Source organism: Saimiri boliviensis, chromosome 11, assembly GCF_048565385.1.
Source record: "Saimiri boliviensis isolate mSaiBol1 chromosome 11, mSaiBol1.pri, whole genome shotgun sequence".
In the NCBI taxonomy this organism is placed as follows: Eukaryota; Metazoa; Chordata; class Mammalia; order Primates; family Cebidae; genus Saimiri; species Saimiri boliviensis.
The window spans coordinates 19,352,309-19,374,324 of NC_133459.1; the positions used below are offsets into that span (position 1 = coordinate 19,352,309).

Sequence of the window (22,016 nt, forward strand, 5' to 3'; positions counted from 1 at the left end):
CTCCTCTTCACGTTTAGCAAGCATGAGATTAATGGTAGAATGGCTTACCTGGGACAGGGCTCTTTCTTGAATTTAAGTTCTGAGAATCCAAAATATCTTCTGTTTGCCCATCTGCTTCTACCTCTGTTTTGTTTTGAATCTCCTTTGCATCTTCACTAAGGCAAGTTCTTATGCTCTCATCCTCCTCTAGGACTCTCTGGACTGTGATGGCAGCACTCGGGGAACTAACAGTAGTGGTGGCAGCAGGAACAATGACTGGAATGGGAGGAGGAGAAGCTGGAGGAGTTGGAGGAGTTGAAGGAAAGGAAGGAATTGTGGAAGGGGTGATGGGAGCTGGGATACGCTCCAGTTTCATTTCTTCTGGGGGATTTTCAAGAATCTCAAATTCAAGAGTCAATGGCAATACTTCCTGCTTTGCTACTTCCGCCATGCTCTCCGTGGCTGGTAATTTTTCATTAACTCCATTTATTTCATTAATTAGGTTAGTACTAGAAATAAGTGGTATATCATTAGGTGCTACACTACAGGGTTTCTTGCATATATCATCATCATTTTCACCTGTTGGTAAAGGGTCTGATGTTTCTGTGCAAGATGTGAGGCTGGGTATAGGAACTGTGTCTTCTCTTGAGGATGAGAGTTCACATCTGTCATCTATAGCAGTGGTGAATATTGGTTGGCTACTAACAGCAGAAGAGGCGGAGGAAGCAATTGTACTTCGAGCAATAGAAGAAACAGTGGTAGGTAATGGAGGCAGAGGAAGCTCTGGTATGGATACTATTGCAGCAGCTTCAGATGTCTGGCCTTCTTGTTCTTTCTTCTCTCCACTGAGGACTAGCCTAAGGACTGGGGAAGGAGACTTTAACACTGGATCTGGTTTTGGCTTCTCCTCTGGGGAAGAAAAAAATAAGTTTTAAGAATAATTCCTGGATCAGAGAGTATACATTGCTTGGGCCAATTCTTTCAATCTCTTACCCAAAATTACAGGCAGCAGAATAGAGACCAATATATTAGACTCATTCTGGTGTGCCAAAAACATTGTCTTTTTTTTTTTCAACTTAAACCTACTGTTTACTTGGTATCCAATACATAAAATCTGTTTTGAAGTAAGAGAAGAAATCTAGTCACCAAACAATTATATCAAGAACACAACTGAAAAGCTCATCAAAACTAAGGCTAAACCATTCTTGATTTGGCAGTGAGGCTTTTCTTTAAAGTAGGAAGACCTTCATTTCTACCATCTCTTGTTCCCTAAAAAAATTTTTTTCCAGAGATATAGTAAATATACTAACAGAACAGTACAAGGGCAAACAATTGAAAATTAAATTAGTATAAAGAGACTGATGTTATTTTTTATTCTATATATTTTCATATTTGAAGAGACCATTTTTCTTTTTTGTTTTGAGACAGAGTCTCACTCTGCTGCCCACACTGGAGTGTGGTGGCACCAACTTGGCTCATGCAACCTCTGCCTCCTGGTTCAAGCAATTCTCCTGCTTCAGCCTCCCAAGTAGCTGGGAATACAGGCTCACACCACCATGCCCAGCTGTTAGCCAGGATGATCTCAATCTCCTGACTTCATGATCAGCCCACCTCAGCCCCTCAAAGTGCTGGAATTACAGGTGTGAGCCACCGCACCCGGCCAATAATTTTTATTTTAAAAATTACTTGTATAAAAACTTTTAGATAAATCATCGTATTTTATTTAATGGAATTTATTATCAATGAAATCAAAGTTTTCTCCGTAACTGACAAAAATCAGCTTATAAATTAATTTAGCCTTCATTTCTCAATAGTAGTATATAACCAGAAATAATGTAAGGTATGAAAACGGAAATTGGTAGGCTTGGTGGCACATGCCTATAATCCCAACTACTCAAAAGGCTAAGCTGGGAGGATCACTTGAGCCCAGAAGTTTGAGGCTGCAGTGAGCTATAACTACATCATTGCATTAGAGTCTGGGTGACAGAATGAGACCCTGTTTCTTAACAAAATAAAAATAAGAAAATTTATCTTGTGTCTTTATATATAAAACAATTCATTAAGGAGAAAACAAAGTTAATATACAAATAAATCCAATGAAAAAGAACACAACATACATAATTTATAGTATGAAAATACTAGTATTTCATAGTATGAAATAGTTTGATATACAAAAATGCATCTGTATAGACAGAATGAGACCAAAAGAGAAGCTGGCCATAATAATAAGGGTAATTAACAATAATTTCCATATTTTATTAATAAATTCCACATAAAATGATACATGATTCATCCCTGAATGGAGGAAACCAAAGGAGGTTTAGACTGGCTTCCAGCCTTGTGCTTCCTTAGCATAATAAATGGGCTCTATGGAAAAAGGAGTATGTTTATCAAATGACAACAAAAGGTTCAAGCACTACTAAAAGACAACCTAAACTGAGTCTTTACTTCTTCTGTCAGAATTTTTTATGCATCAATGAAAGTGAGTCTTTACAATAAGCTGTAATTAATTATATGAAAGCAAATATGCATTGTTTATCAAATAGGTAGTAAATACTACCATTAAGATATTATTAATTCATTCACTGTAACAACACTTATTAGCCTTAAAATATACTTTTATTTATAGGCACAGAAGCTGGTGCTTCTAAAATTGGACTTTTCTTAGTTATAATAGGATGAAATAGGATCAATAGACTCTCACTGCCAAATCCCTCAGACTAAGTTGATAGGACAACAGACAAAAATATTTCAGAAAAGTATGTCTTTATTTTGTGTTTGTGTTTGTGTGTGTGTGTGTGTATGTGTTCTACATGGAACATACCATATATAACAAATATGTATTTATCAAATATCTTTGATTAAAATAATTTCCAGCTCACTGGAGTAACTGCCAAATAAGTCACCCAAAATTACATAATGCCACTGTGAAAACTTATCAGAATAACACCCTTTATGACCACTGATTAAAACCTAGATGCAGTAAATTTAAAAATAGGGCAGGGTGTGGTGGCTCTCGTCTGTAATCCTAGCACTTTAGGAGGCTGAGATGGGAGGATCTCTTGAGCTTAGGAATTTGCGATAAGGCTTGGCAACACAGTGAGACCTTGTGTCTATAAAAAATAAAAAATAAAAAAATTAGCCAGGCAAAGGGCACAGACCTGTAGACCCAGCTACGTGGGAGGCCAAGATAGAAGGATCATTTGAGCCCAGGAGGTTGAGGCTGCAGCAAGCTGTAATCATGCCACTGCAGTCCAACCTGGGCAACAGAGCGAGATGCCACCTCAAAATGAAAAAGGGAAAGGAAAAGAGAGGAGAAGGAAGGGGAGAGAGGGAAGAAGGGAGAAGAAGGGAGAAAAAGGGGGAAGGAAGAGGGAGGGGGGAAAAAGGGAGAGGGAGAGAGGGGGAGAAAGGGAGAGGGAGAGACTGGGAGAAAGGGAGAGGGAGAGAGGGGAAGAAAGCGAGAGGGAGAGAGGGGAAGAAAGGGAGAGGGAGGAAGGGGGAGAAAGGGAGGGAGAGAGGGGGAGAAAGGGAGAGGGAGAGAGGGGGAGAAAGGGAGAGGGAGAGAGGGGGAGAAAGGGAGGGAGAGAGGGGGAGAAAGGGAGAGGGAGAGAGGGGGAGAAAGGGAGGGAGAGAGGGGGAGAAAGGGAGAGGGAGAGAGGGGGAGAAAGGGAGAGGGAGAAAGGGAGAGGGGGGGAGGGGGAGAAGGAGAGAGGGGAAAAGGGAGAGGGGGAGAGAAAGAGAAGGGGAGAGGGAGAGAAAGAGAAATTCTCACATTGAAGATGGAGAGGAGAGAGAGAGAAATTCTCACATTAAATATCAAATAAGAGGATGTCAATTCAATTATTAATGTTGAGAAACAATTTCTGATAGTAAAAAAATCAAACAAAGTATACCAATGACTAATAAACTTCTATACACTCTTCAGAAAAATCTAGTATTGAAAAACTTAGGCCAAGTACAGTGAGCTCATGCCTGTAAATTCCAGCAATTTGGGAGGCCAGGGTGGAAGGATCACTTGAGACCAGAAGTTTGAGACAAACATAGGCAGTGTAGTGAGACCTCATTTCTACAAGCTGGGCGTGGTGGTATGTGGTGGGCTGAGGTGAGAAGACCATCTGAGCCTGGGAGGTTGAGGCTGCAGTGAGCTGTCATTGCACCACTGTACTTCAGCCTGGGTGACAGAGAGTAGAGTGAGACTCTACTCTTTGAGACAGTCAAACAAAACAAAACAAAACAAAACAAAACAAAACAAAACAAAACAAAACAAAACAAAACAAAACAATTATGAGTTCCTCATTAAAAAAAAAAAAAGTCCTTTAACCCACTTATTAAAGTGAAAGCTGAAAACACAGTAGGTTTAAATTTTAAAAAACACTTATTTTATCCCTCTAAAGACTTCTACTATAAAGAGTCTGGCCATCTTTAGAAATCTGTAAGAATTCCAGCTTTAAGACTTTTTCCTAATAATCATGAAAGAGTTAGTTAGCAAAAATAGATGTCTAGAATATTTAAGGCAACACCATTTATAAGAAAAAAAAGGGAAAAAAAGGAAATCAACTAAATGTTCAATAATAAAGAATGTTTAAAGAAATGATGGCCTGAGCATATAATGGTATACTATACAGTATTTAAAATAGGTCTTAAAAAGAGTATTTAATGATATGGAAAGTTGTGTATAATAAAATATATGTTTTCTTCTGTTTCTGAGACAGAGTCTTGCTCTGTTGCCTAGGCTGGAGTACAGTGTTGTGATCTCAGCTCACTGCAAGCTCCATCTCCCGGGCTCAAGCAATCCTCTTACCTCAGCCTCCTGAGTATCTGAGACCACAGGTACGAGCCACCATACCTGGCTAATTTTTTTAATTTTTTTGTAGAGATGGGGTCTCGCTATGTTACTCAGTCTGGTCTTGAACTCTTGAGCTCAAGCAATCCTCCTGCCTTGTCCTCCCAAAGTGCTTAGATTACAGGCATGAGCCACCGCACGTGACAAGAATTTTTTTTTTTAAAGTGGGGCACAAAAACTGTATGTAGAACCCAATTTGGTAACCTAAAAAATACTTAGTACTAACATATGTGCACAGGGGAAAGTCAGCTTATTAATAATGGCTCTGAGTAATCAGACATATATATTTCCATGTTGCTTATCTGTAGTTTCCATAATGAGTGTCATATTTACAAGAAGAAAAAAATTGCTCCCTTGTATTCTCATATGGTGGTAGAATCAATGACCAAGACAGGTGTATCTTTTGGTTGTCACAAGTCTTTCAATGACTGAGAAGATGCTATTGCCATTTAACAGGCAGAGGGAGGAATGCTGAGCATCCTGCAATTTGAGGTACAGTCTCCCTTGACAAAGAATAGGTCTAAACGCCAACAGAGTCCTAAATGCACAACACTTCTATGAATGGTTGAATTACAACAGAATACCATTCACTGAACACACTAGGTGCTTTCAACTGTCACTAAGATTAAGACTAAGGCACCAACTAACTCTTGTTTAATTATCCACACCATATCCTCAATACAGTGGATTCAATGTTCTTTCTCACTTAGGAAACAGCAATCCTTTCAGCTGTGTACCATTAATATCAAGCAAAAATTTGAATTCATTCAACAGTTGTTCTCTCTGTAAACCAATGTGAAGTATTCCCTATGTCTTCATAAAGTGCTGAACAAATGCAAAAATGGTACATTCGTCTGGAACCTTGGCCTTCATGAAAATATTGCAGCTATTCATGTTAAAAACTCTGAGAAACCAGAAGCTTAATAATGGCAGCTAACATCTGTTAAATACTTATTATGTATCAGGAACTGGGTCAAATACCATACATACATTGTCCCTTTTAATTCTCCACAACCACCATTGTGGTAGATACTATATTTGCCTACTTTACAGATTAGGAAACTAAGGGTTTTAGAGATCAATCAATAGGCCCAAGGTCATATAAATAGCAACTGCTCAAGGCTGAGATTACTTTCAAAGCTCACATTCTCCAACTTTGTGCTGGAAAGGGGAGGTTTATGGAAACAGAAGTACTTAAGTCAATCAAGCAGGAGGAAGACTTTAGAGTTAACAGGAGATTCTATAACTGAGTACAACTCTCAGTAATGACATTTCCATTGAGAAAGAAAAAAAAACAAGTTGCAAAAGGTAGAGACTATTGTTTCTGGGAGTAATATTGCAGTCTTTGAAAAAAGTCAATTTTTATATACTAATTTCAGAAGGAATCTACAGTTAAGGCGGAAATTTTAAAAAACTCCTTGGCTGGTCAAAGTGGCTCCCATTTATAATCCCAGCACCTTGGGAGGGTGTAGCAGGCAGGTCACTTGAGCTTAGGAGTTTGAGGCCAGCCTGCACAACATGTCAAAACCTCGCCTCTACAAACAAACACAAAAATTAGCTGGGCATGGTGGTTCATGCCTGTAGTTCCAGCTACTCAGGCGGCTGAAGTGAGAGGACTGCTGAAGCCCAGGAGGTGGAGGCTGCAGTGAATCATGATTGTGTCACTACGCTCCATCCTAGATAACAGAATGAGATCCTGTCTCAAAATAGAAGAAAAAAGAAAAAAAGAAATCCTCAGTGTAAAGCAAAAACATTTTCTCTAAAAAGTAGTGCACTCTTTCTAATGTTACATAATTTAGTTTAAAAAAAAAAAGTCTGAAAACAATAATACTTTAGATATTGGCAGGCTATGGATAAAATTAGAAAAGTTACTGTTTGACTAGCCAAGAAAGAAAAAAGGGAGAGCGATGAAAGAGTGAGAGAGGAAGGAAGAAAGGAAGGGAGGAAGGGAGGGAGGGAGGGAGGGAGGAAGGGAATTCATTTTCTGGTAAATAGTTGGTACTAAAAGGAATGATAATCCCAGAGAGTTACTTATAACCTCTTACATATACTTAAAATACTACAAGGTTTTCTTTTCATCAAGGTAACCTAAACACTTTCCAATTCAGCCTGTATTATATACCAGTTTGATATGTTGATGTTGTTACTCAGATTTCCATTAAGCAAAAACAAAAACAAAAAAATCTGAGAGGAAATCAAGTCTGAATTCCTTGTCTGGAAATCTGGGCCTAAATATGACAAAATGCAGGGATCTCATAATCTAAAAATTTTAGCCTTCTTTTTCACAAAATAATGGCAAATGCAATAATACTGTCTTCCAGAAGGACGGAATTATCATCATCAAAGTATGTAATAATTTTTTTAAAATCCTGGCACAGCTACAGAGAAAGTTTGCACAGAGGATATATTTTAAGGTCTCTCTACATGGGAAGTATTCGATATGCTTAGCATAATTCTAATCAGCAGAAGGATTACACATTTGCAAAAGTGTAATGAAGTTAAGTTTTGAAGGGAAGTACTCTGAGAATTCCTCTCCACTAAGATTTAAAACATTCTGAATTTTGACTCAAAACTACTTTATCATTGAGGGTAGAGAGTGCCCTTCCCTATTTGGTCTACAAACTGCAATTCTGCAAGGTAAATGACTTTACTGTTTAAAAAATTTGCTTGAAGTATGCTTGAGTTCTTTAACTCTGAATGTTGCTGAAAGTTTTTGACAGTGAAATTTTTTGAAGCATGTCAGATTAGGGATCACTAACTATCTTTTGGTTTAAAACTATCTTATATAACAAATATAATATAGGACATGTCTCTGTTCAAGAGTATCAGGTTTCTCAATAGTCAGGGGGAAAATGAAATTTCTGTATATAAAACACAATATTATTATAATCTTTGTTTGATGTAAAAAAATCACTGAAAACATACATTAGAAATACATCTTCCAGAAAGTTTATAATGTGATTAACTCACTTGCAGTCTACCCAAAAACCTTTAATATTAAATATGTCCACTTTATGAGCCATTCTTAAATATTTTCTAAAGAATAATTTTTAGTCTGCGTGTGGTATCTCAAGACCTACAATCCCAGCACTTTGGGAGGCTAAGGCAGGTGAATCACTTGAGGTCAGGAATTCAAGACCAGCCGGGCGAACATGGTGAAACCCAGTCTCTACTAAAAATACAAAAATTAGCCAGGCGTAGTGGCGCACACCTGTAATTCCAGCTACTTGGGAGGCTGAGGCAGGAGAATAGCTTGAGCCCAGGAGGAGGAGGAGGTTGCAGTGAGCCAAGACTGTATCACTGCACTCCAGCCTGGGTGACAGAGCAAGACCCTGTCTCAAAAAAAAAAAAAAAGAATTTTTAGAAAATCTATATACTAACGACAGAGCTACAGAATTATTAAAGGGTTTGGAAGAATGAATAATTCAAGAAAGTAAGAAGATAATGGCTTCTATATATGATATTCAATCACATTTTTAGAAATCTAAAACATAAACCAGGGTCAAAGTTACTTGATTCCCTGAACTGTGTTTAGAATTGTCTTTCAATTTTAGCTAAGGTCAAGTTAAAATCCAACTAGGCAGGAAAGAATATGATATCCCAGTTTCTGGTATGAGATTTCCCTTAAGTTTTCTATTATACTCCAAAAGGCAAAGTATTTATTTCAACAAATATTTGACAGCTTCATGTTCCAGTTCAACAGGAGCAGAAACCTTAGTGTACCATTCCTTAGTATAGTATTAATGGCTATAATTTACTAAGCACTTTCCATGTGCTAGGCATCTTCCCACAGTAACCCTGTCAGGCACATAGGTCTTTATTCCATTCTGTAAGTGAAGAAACTGAGATACACAAGGTCAGTGGCTCAATCAAGACCAAATAACTAGTGCATGATGGAGCTGGCATTTGAACTCAGCTCCATCTCCAACTGTGGCTATAGAAGCCCAATCCTTTAAAAAGAAACATTTTATCTTTTTTTCTTTTTAAAAAATAGCAAGATACCTCAGGACATGATGAATATATAAACTAAAGTATATTGTTCTTGTAAAGAAATACATGCTATGATTTCTCCTTCCACCTCCCACCTTGTTTTAAAAGGCAGTTTAAGGCAGCTAACCTTTTGCGTACATACAAATACTAACAGTGAGAGACAAATGTACGAAAAAATTTTACCAATCATCCCTACTTTAGTTTACTAGAGGTAGAACGCTTTAATTTTCCACCTCAAAGCTTTGTTTAAAGGTGGGTGTCAAATTAACATTTGGATGCTGTACTCTTAACTCTTGAATGTTGAGGGCAATGTAATTAATAAAAAAGAGACTAAAGATAAGAGGGAGGAAAACAGTCATACACAAACCTTGCTTCTGGTCGCTAGCTGCAGTGACAGGGGTGCTGGCAGCAAGATGAGCGCTCTCCACAGTCCCATAAACCACAGGGCTGTGCTCGGGGACCTGGCTGGGCAGCTGCTGGGATTTGAAGTACAAAAAAGGGTGATAATGAGCGTGCGAACATAAAAACTAGCAACATGGAACCCAAGCAAGTGGGGAAGACAGTAGAGCATGGGAGTTCACAAAATTAAAAACGGGAAGCAAGCAAACAATATATAGTCCAATTTAATAAATTCAAAAGTACATGGGAAGACAGGGAAGATAAAGAAAGAGGCAGCAGAAAAGGGGAAAGGAAAAGAAATGATTACCATTAACCACAGCAAGAGAAGACAGCACAACAATCATTAGTAAAATTTATTCCCCATTGTTCCTTCTAAGGACAAGCTGACTTGTCAACCTAACAACAGATGTCATATGTGAGAGGGAATTTAACACCCTCCCAAAGACCAAACGGATTTGGTCAACTTCATGTATAAGTTACCTAGCAAAGCAGGATAAACAGAAAATGTACTGAGATTTAAAACCAGTTATAGATTCAAGAAAACAATATTGAAAAATGATTCCTGCTACTTATCCATGTAATCATACAAGTGAAATGCAACTCTGAAAGTATATAAAGCACTTTCATCATAAAATATCTACAGGTTCTAGGTTAAGTATGGTATTTTCAGAATCAGAAATCTTCAGTAAAATACCAAGTTTTTCAGAGATAAGGAAACTCATTTTCACTCAGGCACTGTATTAGAATGAAAAATGCCCAACAAAATCCCAGCAGGGTAGGTTGAAAAAAAATCACAGCTATTGCTCAACTTAGAGGGAACAGAACAGAGAGGACAAGAACACTCATTCTACATCACATTCCAGGCAGGTATTCATTCTGGATTTCAGCATTACACAAAAGCCACAAAACAAAGCAGTGTCTCTCCTCGGAGATCTAAGGTCACATTTTTTGTTATCTATAATTTCCTACAGCAAATTATATCAGTGCTATCGGAGTAGAGCTCCCTGCACAATTCTATTTTTTTTACTTTTTTTTTTTTCCCCTGGGGAGTAGGGATGGGGAGACAAAGATGTGGGTGAGTGTGGGCAGAAAGGGACACTTAAAAGTGAGAGCTGATAAAAAATATTTTAAAGTCAGTAAGTCTCACTTAAAGTGAGAATATAAAATGAAATGGACACATACAATTCAGGAAAATAGGTATCATTTAAGTAACAATGCTTTTCAGAATGTACAATATGAAATTTGTATTTGACTACATAAGGACTGTACAGAGTAACAGAAATAGGGAAAATGCTATCATTTCACCTATTCATTAGATAATCAAGCTGTTCATATCCATAATTACTTCTAAATGAAGACTACTAAAATCATAATTCTATATATAAAAAAATAGAGAGTTACTGTTTTCACTTTGAATCGGGAACGAATAAAGAAAACAGCACTGCTGTAATTACTCTGAATCCTTAGTTTCAGTGGAGAAAAATGCACTACAGAAATTCAATAGAAAGGTTCATAGCTACAAATAAAAACATCGATTTTTCAATTCTATAGGCTGAAAACAGATCTAGAACAAACACTCTGTGTTATTTAGCATTCATTAAGCAGTTGTCCACATTTCCCAGGAAAGGTCTGTACGTTGTATCATTTACCTGAGAGGAAAAAAAATATTAACTATTCCAATTACCTCGGAAATTAATAACAAAATAAGAAGGGTGTATGTGTGGGGGGGTAATGTAACTGCTAAAAGTAGGTCACCAAAATGACACCCATAGAAAAAGTAAGATGTTTAAGACAGTAAAAGGCTTCTAGAGTCGATGATTTTTCCATTAAAATATCTTCATTCATAAAAAAGATGGACATTTTAAAATTAACAAAGCCCTAAAAAGAATCTGTGTAAAAGAGTCATAAGAAAGGAATGAGTTAACATGTTTGTTAAGTTACAATTCAAAATCCAAGTAACTAGTACATAGTTATATATCCACAAAATGCTGGAAAAGTATTTCTCAGTTTTCACAGCTATAAAATGTAAAAGTAAAGATCCTTCAGTCTCCTTCAACTTTAGCATTTTATAAGACTCTAGCAGTACTAATGAAATCGTAACATATTAAGATAGAATTCAATACTTTTTTTTTTTTTTTTTTAAACACAGTCCTGCTCTGTCCAGCTGGAGCGCAGTGGCACAACCTCAGCCCACTGCAACCTCTGCCTCCTGGGTTCCAGTGATTCCCCTGCCTCAGCCTCCTGAGTAGCTGAGACTACAGACATGCATCACCATGCCTGGGTAATTTTTTATATTTTAGTAGAGGCGAGGTTTCACCATTTTGGCCAGAATGGCCTCCTGACCTCGTGATCTGCCTGCCTCAGCCTCCCAATGTGCTGGGATTACAGGTGTGAGCCACTGCATCCGGCCAGAATTCAATATTTTAATCTTGTTCATAATTAGTTTTAATTTAGGATAGTCTTCTCAAATTGTAGTTCAACCTTTAATTTCATCTCTTCTCTCCTAAAAAAGTAACTCAACTAGGCCAGTCGCTATGGCTCACGCCTGTAATCCAAGCACTCTGGGAGGCCAAAGCAGGTGGATCACCTGAGGTCAGAAGTTCAAGACCAGCCTGGCTAACTGGTGAAATCTCAACTCTACTTAAAATATAAAAATTAGATGGGCGTGGTGGCAGGTGCTTGTAATCCCAGCTACTCAGGAGGCTGAGGCAGGAGAATTGCTTCAACCCAGGAGGTAGGGGTTATAGTGAGCTGAGATTGCACCATTGCACTCCAGTCTAGGCAACAAGAGTGAGACTCCACCTCAAAAAAAAAAAAAAAGGTAACTCTACCATAAACGGTCTATTAAAAAGGAATTCCCAAAGCATACATAATCATGAACTATTTTACTAATCAGTTAAGTCAGAAAAATCAGGAAACATACCAAGTACTGTGACACAAAACACAATATCCAATGAATGCTGTATGCATTTTGATACATATAAAGAAATTAAGCTAGACAAGGTACATTTAGCAACTCTTCCCACACTGTTGCAACAGTTCATAATCTATGTAATTGCTAAATTCCCCATCAAACTTTGCAAAATCAAGGTTCTGACTGGTAGAAGGGGAAAAAAAATCAAATGTTTCTCACTTACAAACTAGAGTGACAACAGTTTAAGGGAAGGCAAGATATTAGATTCCTGATAGTGTCTGAGAAAAATTCTTTATAAATTTTCCTTTACAATCTACTCAAAGAATTATATACTAAAGTACTGACCTCAAGGAATCATGGTAGGCTTCAGCCCACATACTGGAGGAATTTGTTTTTTAAAAACATAATGTTTACCTCTTAGGCAAACAGGCAACAGAATCTAAAACTGTTCATAAATACTTCTTTGCATAATTTAAAATTCATATTTCTTTACACAGGCATATTGTTTTGCCCAGAAAGGGGGTCACCTTCTTTTGTCTTCTATTTTAATCACATACATGATAGGATACTTTAGTACAAAGGTGGTTATAAACAAGGGTCAACAACTATAACCGTGGGGCCATAAACCTGATTTTGTACTGCCCACAAGGTAAGTTTCTACAATTTCAAATGTTGGGGGGAAAAAAATCAAGAGACAAAACAGTATTTCTTGACACATGAAAATTACGTAAAATTCAAATTTTGGTGCCCATAAATAACATGTTATTGAAATAGACACACCCATCCATCTACATATTTTGTATAACTGCTTTTGAGCCACAATGGCAGAGCTGAAGAGTGCTAAAAGAGATAATATGGCTGCAAAGTCTAAAATATTTACTATCTCGCCCATTACAGAAAATATTCGCTGACCTCTACTATAATTCATTTGGAGAAAGCCAGAGACTTCAAATAGTTACATGAATATATAAAAAAAAAAGTTGACTTGCTGTCCTAAGAGTCTCATTCAATGACTTTAAAATAATCCTTGTATAAATACTTCATGTATTTAACATATATAAAATGATAAACAAGTATAGCCTCCATCGAGAAACACTATGAAGGTTAAGAAGCAAAACAATAATATACTTGATGCCCGGAAAAGGTACCAAAACATGCTTCTTTTTAGTAGGACTTTCTCCCAGTCTCTCATTAGAAAGGTGTGTGTCAATATGTGTGTTTTTCCTCCTGATGTTTACCTTGTACAAAACACTAAGAATCCAATCATGGCTAAGACAAAATTCCTGGCTTCATAGAGCTTATATTCTATCAAAGGAAACATATGGTATAAACCACAAAAGTAATCATTAATTACCATAGCTATAAATGCTTTACTGGGGAAGTAAGAGTACAAAGATGACCTATCATCTGGGGTTCTGACTTTATGATGTGTGTGAGGAAGATATTTTGAGTAAGCAACATTTAGGCTGAGTTTCAAAAAATCAATGTGAATGTTGTCATGTAGAAGGAAAGGCAGGTAGACGCATCTCATGCGGAGAAAACACATGTCTGAAGGCTCTAAAATGAGGAGTATTCCGTGATCAACTACTTTATGCAAAAGGTAAGAGGGACACAGAAAGAACAGGGAAATTTGGTGTGAAATGAGGCAGACTGGGCCTTACAGGCCACACCAAGGGTTTTGGTCTTTATCCCCATAGCAATAGGAAGCCAGGGCCAGGTTTTAAACAGCAAGACTACAAAATCAGATTTGTGTTTTAATTTTTTTTTTTTTTTTAAGGCAGGATCTCTCTGTCACCCAGGCTGGAGTACAGTGGTGCAATCACAGTCCACTGCAGCCTCCTTGACTTCCTGAGTTCAAGTGTTCCTCCCACCCCAGCTCCTGAGCAGCTAGGACCACAGGCATGTACCACCATGTCCAGCTATTTTTTTCTGTTTTTTTGTACAGATGGGGTCTCGGTATGTTGCCTGGGCTGGTCTTGAACTGGGCCCAAGTAATCCTCCCCACTTGGCCTCCTTAAGTGCTGGAGACTACAGGCATGAGTCATTATACCTGGCTGATGTTTTACAAAGATAATTCTGACCACTGCATGGAGAATGAACTAGAGCGAGGAAATAACAGTTAGAAGGATACAGTTTTCAAAGTTACTTCAGTAGCCCAAGGGAAATAATTTTGGTGGTAAAAATGGTGGGCAGTGACTGAACTTTACTTAAATGTAGGAGGTAAACTGACTGGGCTTGATGAGACATGGTAGAGAAGCGATCCATGAGGAGAGGGGGGTAAAAAGAAACACATTAGGTTTCTGGATTTCTGAGATTGGGGCCAGTATGAGAAAGGTTTGGGAGTCATCAGCTTGGAAAGAGGAAAACCATGATCTCCAGTTTTGAGGTTTAAGTGCTTGTGAAATACCTGAGTACAGAGATCAAGTAAAAAACAGTATATAACCTGAAGCTCTGAAGTGTTCTCATAATATAATAAGATACGCCATAATAAACACTTCCTTCAAGACAAAGGCAATAAAAACAGTAAATAACAATAGCAATAATATAATAGTAACAATAATTCCACTGAATTCGAACGTAGGAATTACACGATTTAAGGACTACAATAGTTATCAACCACATAAATCAGTTCTTAAATTCTTTCTATACTAGTACGGTTTGACTGTGTACTCACCCATATCTCATCTTATAGTTTCCATAATCTCTATGCACACCTCAAAAATTCTATGGACATGAACTTTTGTATGTTTTTGTACGGACACTTAGTCAATAGTGAAGACATACTGCATAGTATTTTGTGGGGAAAGGGTGTGATATGATTTATGTTTTAAAAAGATCACTCACTTGGGCTGTGTATAAAATATCAACAGAGGAGAGGCAAGACAGAAGCAGAGAGATGAGTAAGAAAGTTCCTGTTGTCTAGGGGAGAGCAAAATGAGCAAAGTGGCTTAGACTACAATAACAGTAGTCTAAGCAGTAACAGAAGATGGTGGGAATGAATCAACTAGGACTTGCTGATGTAATGATCATGGAGAGTGAGATTAAGAGGATTTAACAGTGACTCCTAGGCTTAGAACCTCAGCAACTGAGGTAGACTACAGTATAATTTACAAAAGAAGAACAAGGGTGCACAGCAAACATCTGTTGAAATAGTTTATTTCATTCAATTTTTTGGAGACAGGGTCTCGCTCTGCCATTCAGGCTGGATTGCAGTGGCATGACCATGGCTCACTGCAGCCTCAAATTCCCAGGCTCAAGCAACTGTCCTGCCTCAGAGACAGGGTCTCAATGTGTTGCCAGGGCTGGTGTTGAACTCCTGGGCTCAAGCAATTCTCTCAGCTTGGCCTCCCAAAGTACTGGGATTATAGGCATGAGTCACCGTGCCAGGCTCTGAAATAGTTTAGAACAAAGGGGTCACAAACTCAAATCCCTTCAGAAACCTTAATGTGTAATATAAAAGGGAGAAAATAGTAAGAGAAGAAGGTAACAAATTAGAGAGTATATGCTTGGGATAAGAGCATTTAGATTGATGAATTTTTTTGTTCTTTAAGCACTGACCTGACAAGACAATATATACCTACAATAGAGACCATCCTTGAAAGCAAGGAAAGGTTGCCAAGGTCAGAAATGAGGAGAGGAAACCCGGACACTCAAGAAAAAAAGCTTGAAGGCAGACTTAAGAAAATGATTTTTTTTTTTTTTGAGATGGAATCTCACTCTGTCGCCCAGGCTGGAATGCAACTGAGCAGTCTTGGCTAACTGCAACCTCCACCTCCCGGGTTCAAGCAATTCTACTGCCTCAGCCTCCTGAGTAGCTGGGATTACAGGTGCCCACCACCACACTCGCATGATTTTTGTATTTTGAATAGAGATTGGGTTTCACCATGTTGGCCAGGCTGGTCTTGAACTCCTGACCTCGTGATCCAGCTGCCTCAGCCTCCCAAAGTGCTGGAATTACAGGCAGGAGCCATGACGTCAGCCTAAGAAAGTGATTTTTAAAGTTCTTATGGGCAAGAACCCTCAAAAGTATACAAATACACAGGAATTAAATAATGTTTCTAAATGATATCTGGGTTAATAATGAAATGAAGATGGAAATTAAAAAGTATCTGAATCAAGTGATAATAATGACACGTTATTAAAATATCTGGGATACAGCAAAAGAAGTGCTAAAAGCAAAGTTTACAGCACTAAATGCCTACATCAAAAATCTGAAAGAGCACAAATTGACAACCTAATGTCACACCTCAAGAAATTAGAAAAACAAACACGAACTAAAACCAAACCTAGAAGAAGAAAAGAAATGACAAAAATTGGCTCATGCCTATAATCCCAGCATTTCAGGAGGCAGAGGCAGGTGGATCAACTGAGGTCAGGATTTGAGACCAGCCTGGCCAACATGATGAGATCCCATCTGTACTAAAAATTAAAAAATTAGCCAGGTGTGGTGGCTACACCCGTGTAATCCTAGCCACTCAGGAGACTGAGGCAGGATGCAATGAGCCAAGATTGTGCTACTGCACTCCAGAATGGATGACAGGGGGAGACTGTTTCAAAAAAAAAAGAAAGAAAGAAAAAGAAAGAAATAACAAAAATTGCAGCAAAACTAAATGAAATTCAAACAAATAAACAAAAGAAGCAAAAGATCAATAAAACAAAATGTTGGTTCTTTGAAAAAATAGACCATTCCCTAGATTAACCAAAAAGAGAGAAGATCCAAATAAGCTCAATTAGACATGAAACTAAAGACAACAGACAAAAGAGAAACTAAAAAGATTACTCAAGATTACTATGAACAACTTTATGCCTACAAACTATAAAACCTAGAGAAAATGGATAAATTCCTGGAAACATACAACCCTTCTACATTAAATCAGAAGGAAAGAGAAACCCTGAATAGACCAACGACAAGCAGCAAGTCTGAATCAGCAATTTTAAAATTGTCAACACACAAAAAAAGCCCAGGACCAGATAGATACATGGCTAAATTCTACCAGACATACAAAGAATTGGTACCAATCCTACTGAAACTATTCCAAAAGACTGGGAAAGAAGGAATCCTCCCTAAATCATTCTATGAAGCCAGTATCACCCTGATACCTAATCCAGGAAAGAACACACAAAAGAAAAGTACAGATCAATTTCTGTAATGAAGACATATGTAAAAATCGTCAACAAAATACTAGCTAACCACATGCAACAGCACATCAAAAAGATAATTCATCATGCTCAAGTGGGTTTCATTTCAGGGATGCAGGGATGGTTCAACATATGGAAGTCAATAAATGTGATACATCACATAAATAGAATTATAAACAAAACCCATATGACCATCTCAATAGATGCTGAAAAATCATTCAACAAAATCTAACATCCTTTACGATAAAATCCTCAACCAAGTAGGCATAAAAGGAGCTTACCTAAAAATAGTAAAAGCCATATGACAAACTGATAGCCAATATCATACTGTACGGTAAAAAGTTGAAAGCATTATCCCTGACAACAGGAACAAAACAAGGAGGCCCACTCTCACCACCTCTATTCAACATAGTTCTGGAAGTCCTACTCAGAGCAATGAGGCAAGAGAAAGAATAAAGGGCATCCAAATTGGAAAAGAGGAAGTCAAGCTAGCGCTGTTTGCAGATGATATGACTGTATACCCAGAAAACCCTAAGGACTCCTCAAAAAGACTCTTAGATTTGATAAATGAATTCAGTAAAGTCTTAGGTTACAAAATCAATGTACACAAATCAGTAGCACCACTATACACCAACAATGACGAAGCTGAGAATTAAATCAAGAAGTCAATATATTTTACCACTGCAAAAATAAAATGAACCTAGGAATATGCTTAACCAAGGAGGTGAAAGATCTCTACAAGGAGAAATATAAAACACTGCTGAAAGAAATCAGAGATGACACAAACAAATGGAAATGCATCGCATAATCATGAACGGGAAAAATCAATGTTGTGAAAATGGCCATACTACTCAAAGCAATCTACAGATTCAATGTAATTCTGATCAAAACACCAACGTTTTTCATATAATCAGGAAAAACATCCTAAAACTCATATGAAACAAAAAAAGGGGCCCAATTAGCCAAAGTAATCCTAGGCAATAATAAATAAATAGATAAATATAAAGTTCGTATTTGGAAGGGGAAAAATAAGAAATCTGGGAGCATCACATTACTTAAAATTATACAAGGCTATGGTTAACAAAACAGCATGGCACTGGTATAAAAGTAGGCACATAAGCTAATGAAACAGAATAGAGAACCCAGAAATAAAGCCAAGAAAGTACAGCCAACTGATCTTCAACAAAGCAAACAAAAACATAAATTGGGGAATAGACACCCTACTTAACAAATGGTGCAAGGAAAACTGGCAAACCTTACGTAAAAGAATAAAATTGGATCCCTATCTCTCACCTTATACAAAAATCAACTCAAGATAGATCAAAGACTTAAATATAAAGACCTGAAACTATAAAAATTCTAGAAGATAATATTGCAAAAACTCTTCTAGATAACAGCCTAGGCAAATAATTCATGACTAAGACCCCAAAGTAAATAAAACAAAAACAAATAAACAGAACCTAATTAAACTAAAAACCTTCTGCACAGCAAAATAAATAATAATCAGAGTAAAAAGATAACCCGCAGAGATGCAAACTATGCATCTGACGAAGGACTAGCGTCTAGAATCTACAAGGAACTCAAACAAATCAGCAATAATAATAAAAATCCCATCAAAAAGTGGGCAAAGGACAGGAGCAGACATTTCTCAAAAGATATATAAACTGTCCTACAAACAATATAAAAACATGCTTAACATCACTGATGATTAAGGAAATGCAAATAAAAACCACAAAGCGATACCATCTTACTGCTATACAAGAATGGCCATTATTAAACAGTCAAAAAACAATAGGTACTGGCATGCAGCTGGGGAAAAGATTATGCTTATATATTGCTGGTGGGAATGTAAAACTGGTGGGAATGCGTAACCTTTATGGAAAACAGTACAGAGATTCCTTAAAGAGCTAAAAGTAGATCTATCATTTGATCCAGCAATCCCACTACTGGCTATCTACAAAAAGGAAACAAAGTTATTATATGAAAAAGAGATTTGTACACATATGTTTATAGCAGTACAATGCCCAATTACAAAGATGCAGAACTAACCTAAGTGCATAATGAGTGGACAAAGAAAACGTGGTATAGATACACCATGGAATATTATTCAGTCATAAAAAGGAATGAATGTCTTTTGTACCAACTTGGATGGAGCTGGAGGCCATTATTCTAAGTGAAGTAACACAGGAGTGGAAAATTAAAAACCGTATGTTCTGACTTATGTGGAAGCTAAGCTATGAGTATGCAAAGGCATACAGAGTTATATAATGGACTTTAGAAACTCAGAAGGGGGAAGGGTGGGAGAGGTAACTGGGATAAAAAAAACTACTCATCGGGTACAATGTGGTACAATGTATACTACTCAGCGGACGGGTGCACTAAAATCTCAGAATTGACCACTATATAATTCATCCATGTAACAAAAAAACTACTTGCACCCCAAAAGCTATTGAAATAATAAATAAATAAATATAAAGTTCATATTGGGAAGGGGAAAAATGAAACAAGAAAAACTCTAAAGGGCAAATATAGTATGAACAAAATTCTCTCGCAAATTTATTAAAATGTACTATAAGTTATATTTAAGACAGTATAATAATGGTATTAAAACAAATCAATGAAACAGAAAAGTCCATAAACAGACCTAAGTATCTATAATAACACAGTAAATAACTGAAACAACTTTCAAAACAAGAAAGCAATGAGAACTTCTTCAATAAATAATACTGAAACAAGAGACAGGCCATTTGGCACAATCTAAACCTTCCTGTATAATATCAAAAATAAATCGTAGCTGGGAGCGGTGGCCCACACCTGTAATCCCAGCACTTTGGGAGGTTGAGGTTGGTGGATCACCTGATGTCAGGAGTTTGAGACCAGCTTGGGCAACATGGCAAAACCTCATCTTTGTTAAAAATAAAAAAACATTAGCCAGGCATGGTGGCATATACATGTAGTCCCAACTACTCAGAAGGCTGAGGTGGGAGGTGGGAGGTGGGAGAATTGCTTGAGCCCAGGAGCTCAAGACTGTCATAAGCAATCCAACCAGAACAACATACAAGACCCTGTCTCAAAAATAAATAAATGAAACAAAATTTAGCAATTCTGTATGACAGAAGGCATGTTAAAACATAATCATCAAACAAGAAAAAAATTTTAACATATGTCAAAGGATTTCTTTAATATGTAAAGCACTCTTATAAATCTGTCAGACAAAACCCATCACCTAAAAGATACTTGTAAACAGATAATTCATACACATACATATAACTGGTGAACATCAAAAAATTCTTAACTTCACAAAACACACAAAAACTAAACAAGATATTGTTTTTTATTCTGTCAGATAAGCAATGATATAGGGAAAAGAGTATTCTCTTTTACTGCTGGGTAAGAGATTAACTGGTACATTTGTAGAAGGTAGAAAATGACAACACAATAACCCCAAAATAAGCAAACAAAGTTGTTCATCATAGCATTGTTAATATAGAGACAAACAGGAAACAACATGAATACCCATCAACTATAGTACATTAAAACAAAGGATACCATACAGACATTTTAATATAATCAAATATAAACATTTCTATGTTATCTGAAAAATGTGATCTTAAGTCAAGGGAGGTTACTGAAAAAATACTAATTATGAAATGGCTTTCATAAACCCAAATTTATTAAATTATATGTTTAAGCTATGATCATGCCACTGCACTCCAGCCAGGGCAACAGAGTGAGACTCTGTCTCTAATTAAAAAAACAAATACATACACACACAGATGTATACGTCTATATGCACATGCACTAAAAGATGTCTGAAAGGATAATCACCCAAAAGTTAACAATGGTTAATTCTTGGTAATAAGAGTTAGGATTAAGATTTCTTTCTTTTTTTTTTTTTTTTTTTTTTTTTGAGACGGAGTTTCGCTCTTGTTGCCCAGGCTGGAGTGCAATGGCGCGATCTCGGCTCACCGCAACCTCCGCCTCCTGGGTTCAGGCAATTCTCCTGCCTCAGCCTCCTGAGTAGCTGGGATTACAGGTACGCGCCACCATGCCCAGTTAATTTTTTTTTTGTAATTTTAGTAGAGACGGGGTTTCACCATGCTGACCAGGATGGTCTCGATCTCTCGACCTCGTGATCCACCCGCCTCAGCCTCCCAAAGTGCTGGGATTACAGGCTTGAGCCACCGCGCCCGGCCAAGATTTCTTTCTTTACTACTCTTTTCCAATGAAAACGTATAATTTGTATAATGTTATTTTAATTTTGAAAATATACTTTAAATAAAAGACTAAATCTGATAGTTCCTTGTGATCTTTCACAACACTTCTTGTGATCACTTACAACTATCATAGTCATCAGATGACTATAAGTTCCAATACTATTGCTCAGTGTCCAACTAGGAGTAGGCAGTAGGAATAAAAATTGTTATATACACAAAAATCGAAGTCACATTTTCTTTATAATTAGAATTCTGGTTTAGAGTATCCAAGGTAAAATTAAACCACTATAAAAGCAAGGCTTTTATATCATTTGATGAAGAATTATGAGAAAACAGGTCAAATATAAAAAACACACAAAATTTAATTTTATTAATGTGTCTCATACGCTTATTTTTCTTGGAATACTCAAACAACTTAAAACATACTTGCTCCACTGGCTTCTCAAAAAAGGTTATGTATCTCAAAAGTGGCTGGAATTCAACTATTCTTTTCTTACTTGCTTTAGGAAATTCCTACAGGCATTGAAGCTGG

The 22,016-nt window shown here is 37.1% G+C and overlaps 1 protein-coding gene across 34 annotated transcripts in view; it reads right to left on the reverse strand.

Annotated features, from left to right (window-relative positions):
* The window catches only part of EIF4G3 (eukaryotic translation initiation factor 4 gamma 3), a 371,563-nt gene that overhangs the window by 146,475 nt on the left and 203,072 nt on the right, over positions 1 to 22,016 (reverse strand). For 23 of the 34 annotated variants that reach the window (XM_074380217.1, XM_039473805.2, XM_039473813.2 and 20 more), the window contains 2 exons: positions 9,183 to 9,291; positions 49 to 888 (listed from right to left, as the gene is read on the reverse strand). In XM_074380217.1, the coding sequence (XP_074236318.1) occupies positions 49 to 888; positions 9,183 to 9,291 (949 nt within the window). The remainder of the gene's footprint in view (positions 1 to 48; positions 889 to 9,182; positions 9,292 to 22,016) is intronic. The other 11 variants (XM_074380218.1, XM_039473822.2, XM_039473817.2 and 8 more) reach the window with 2 other exon arrangements.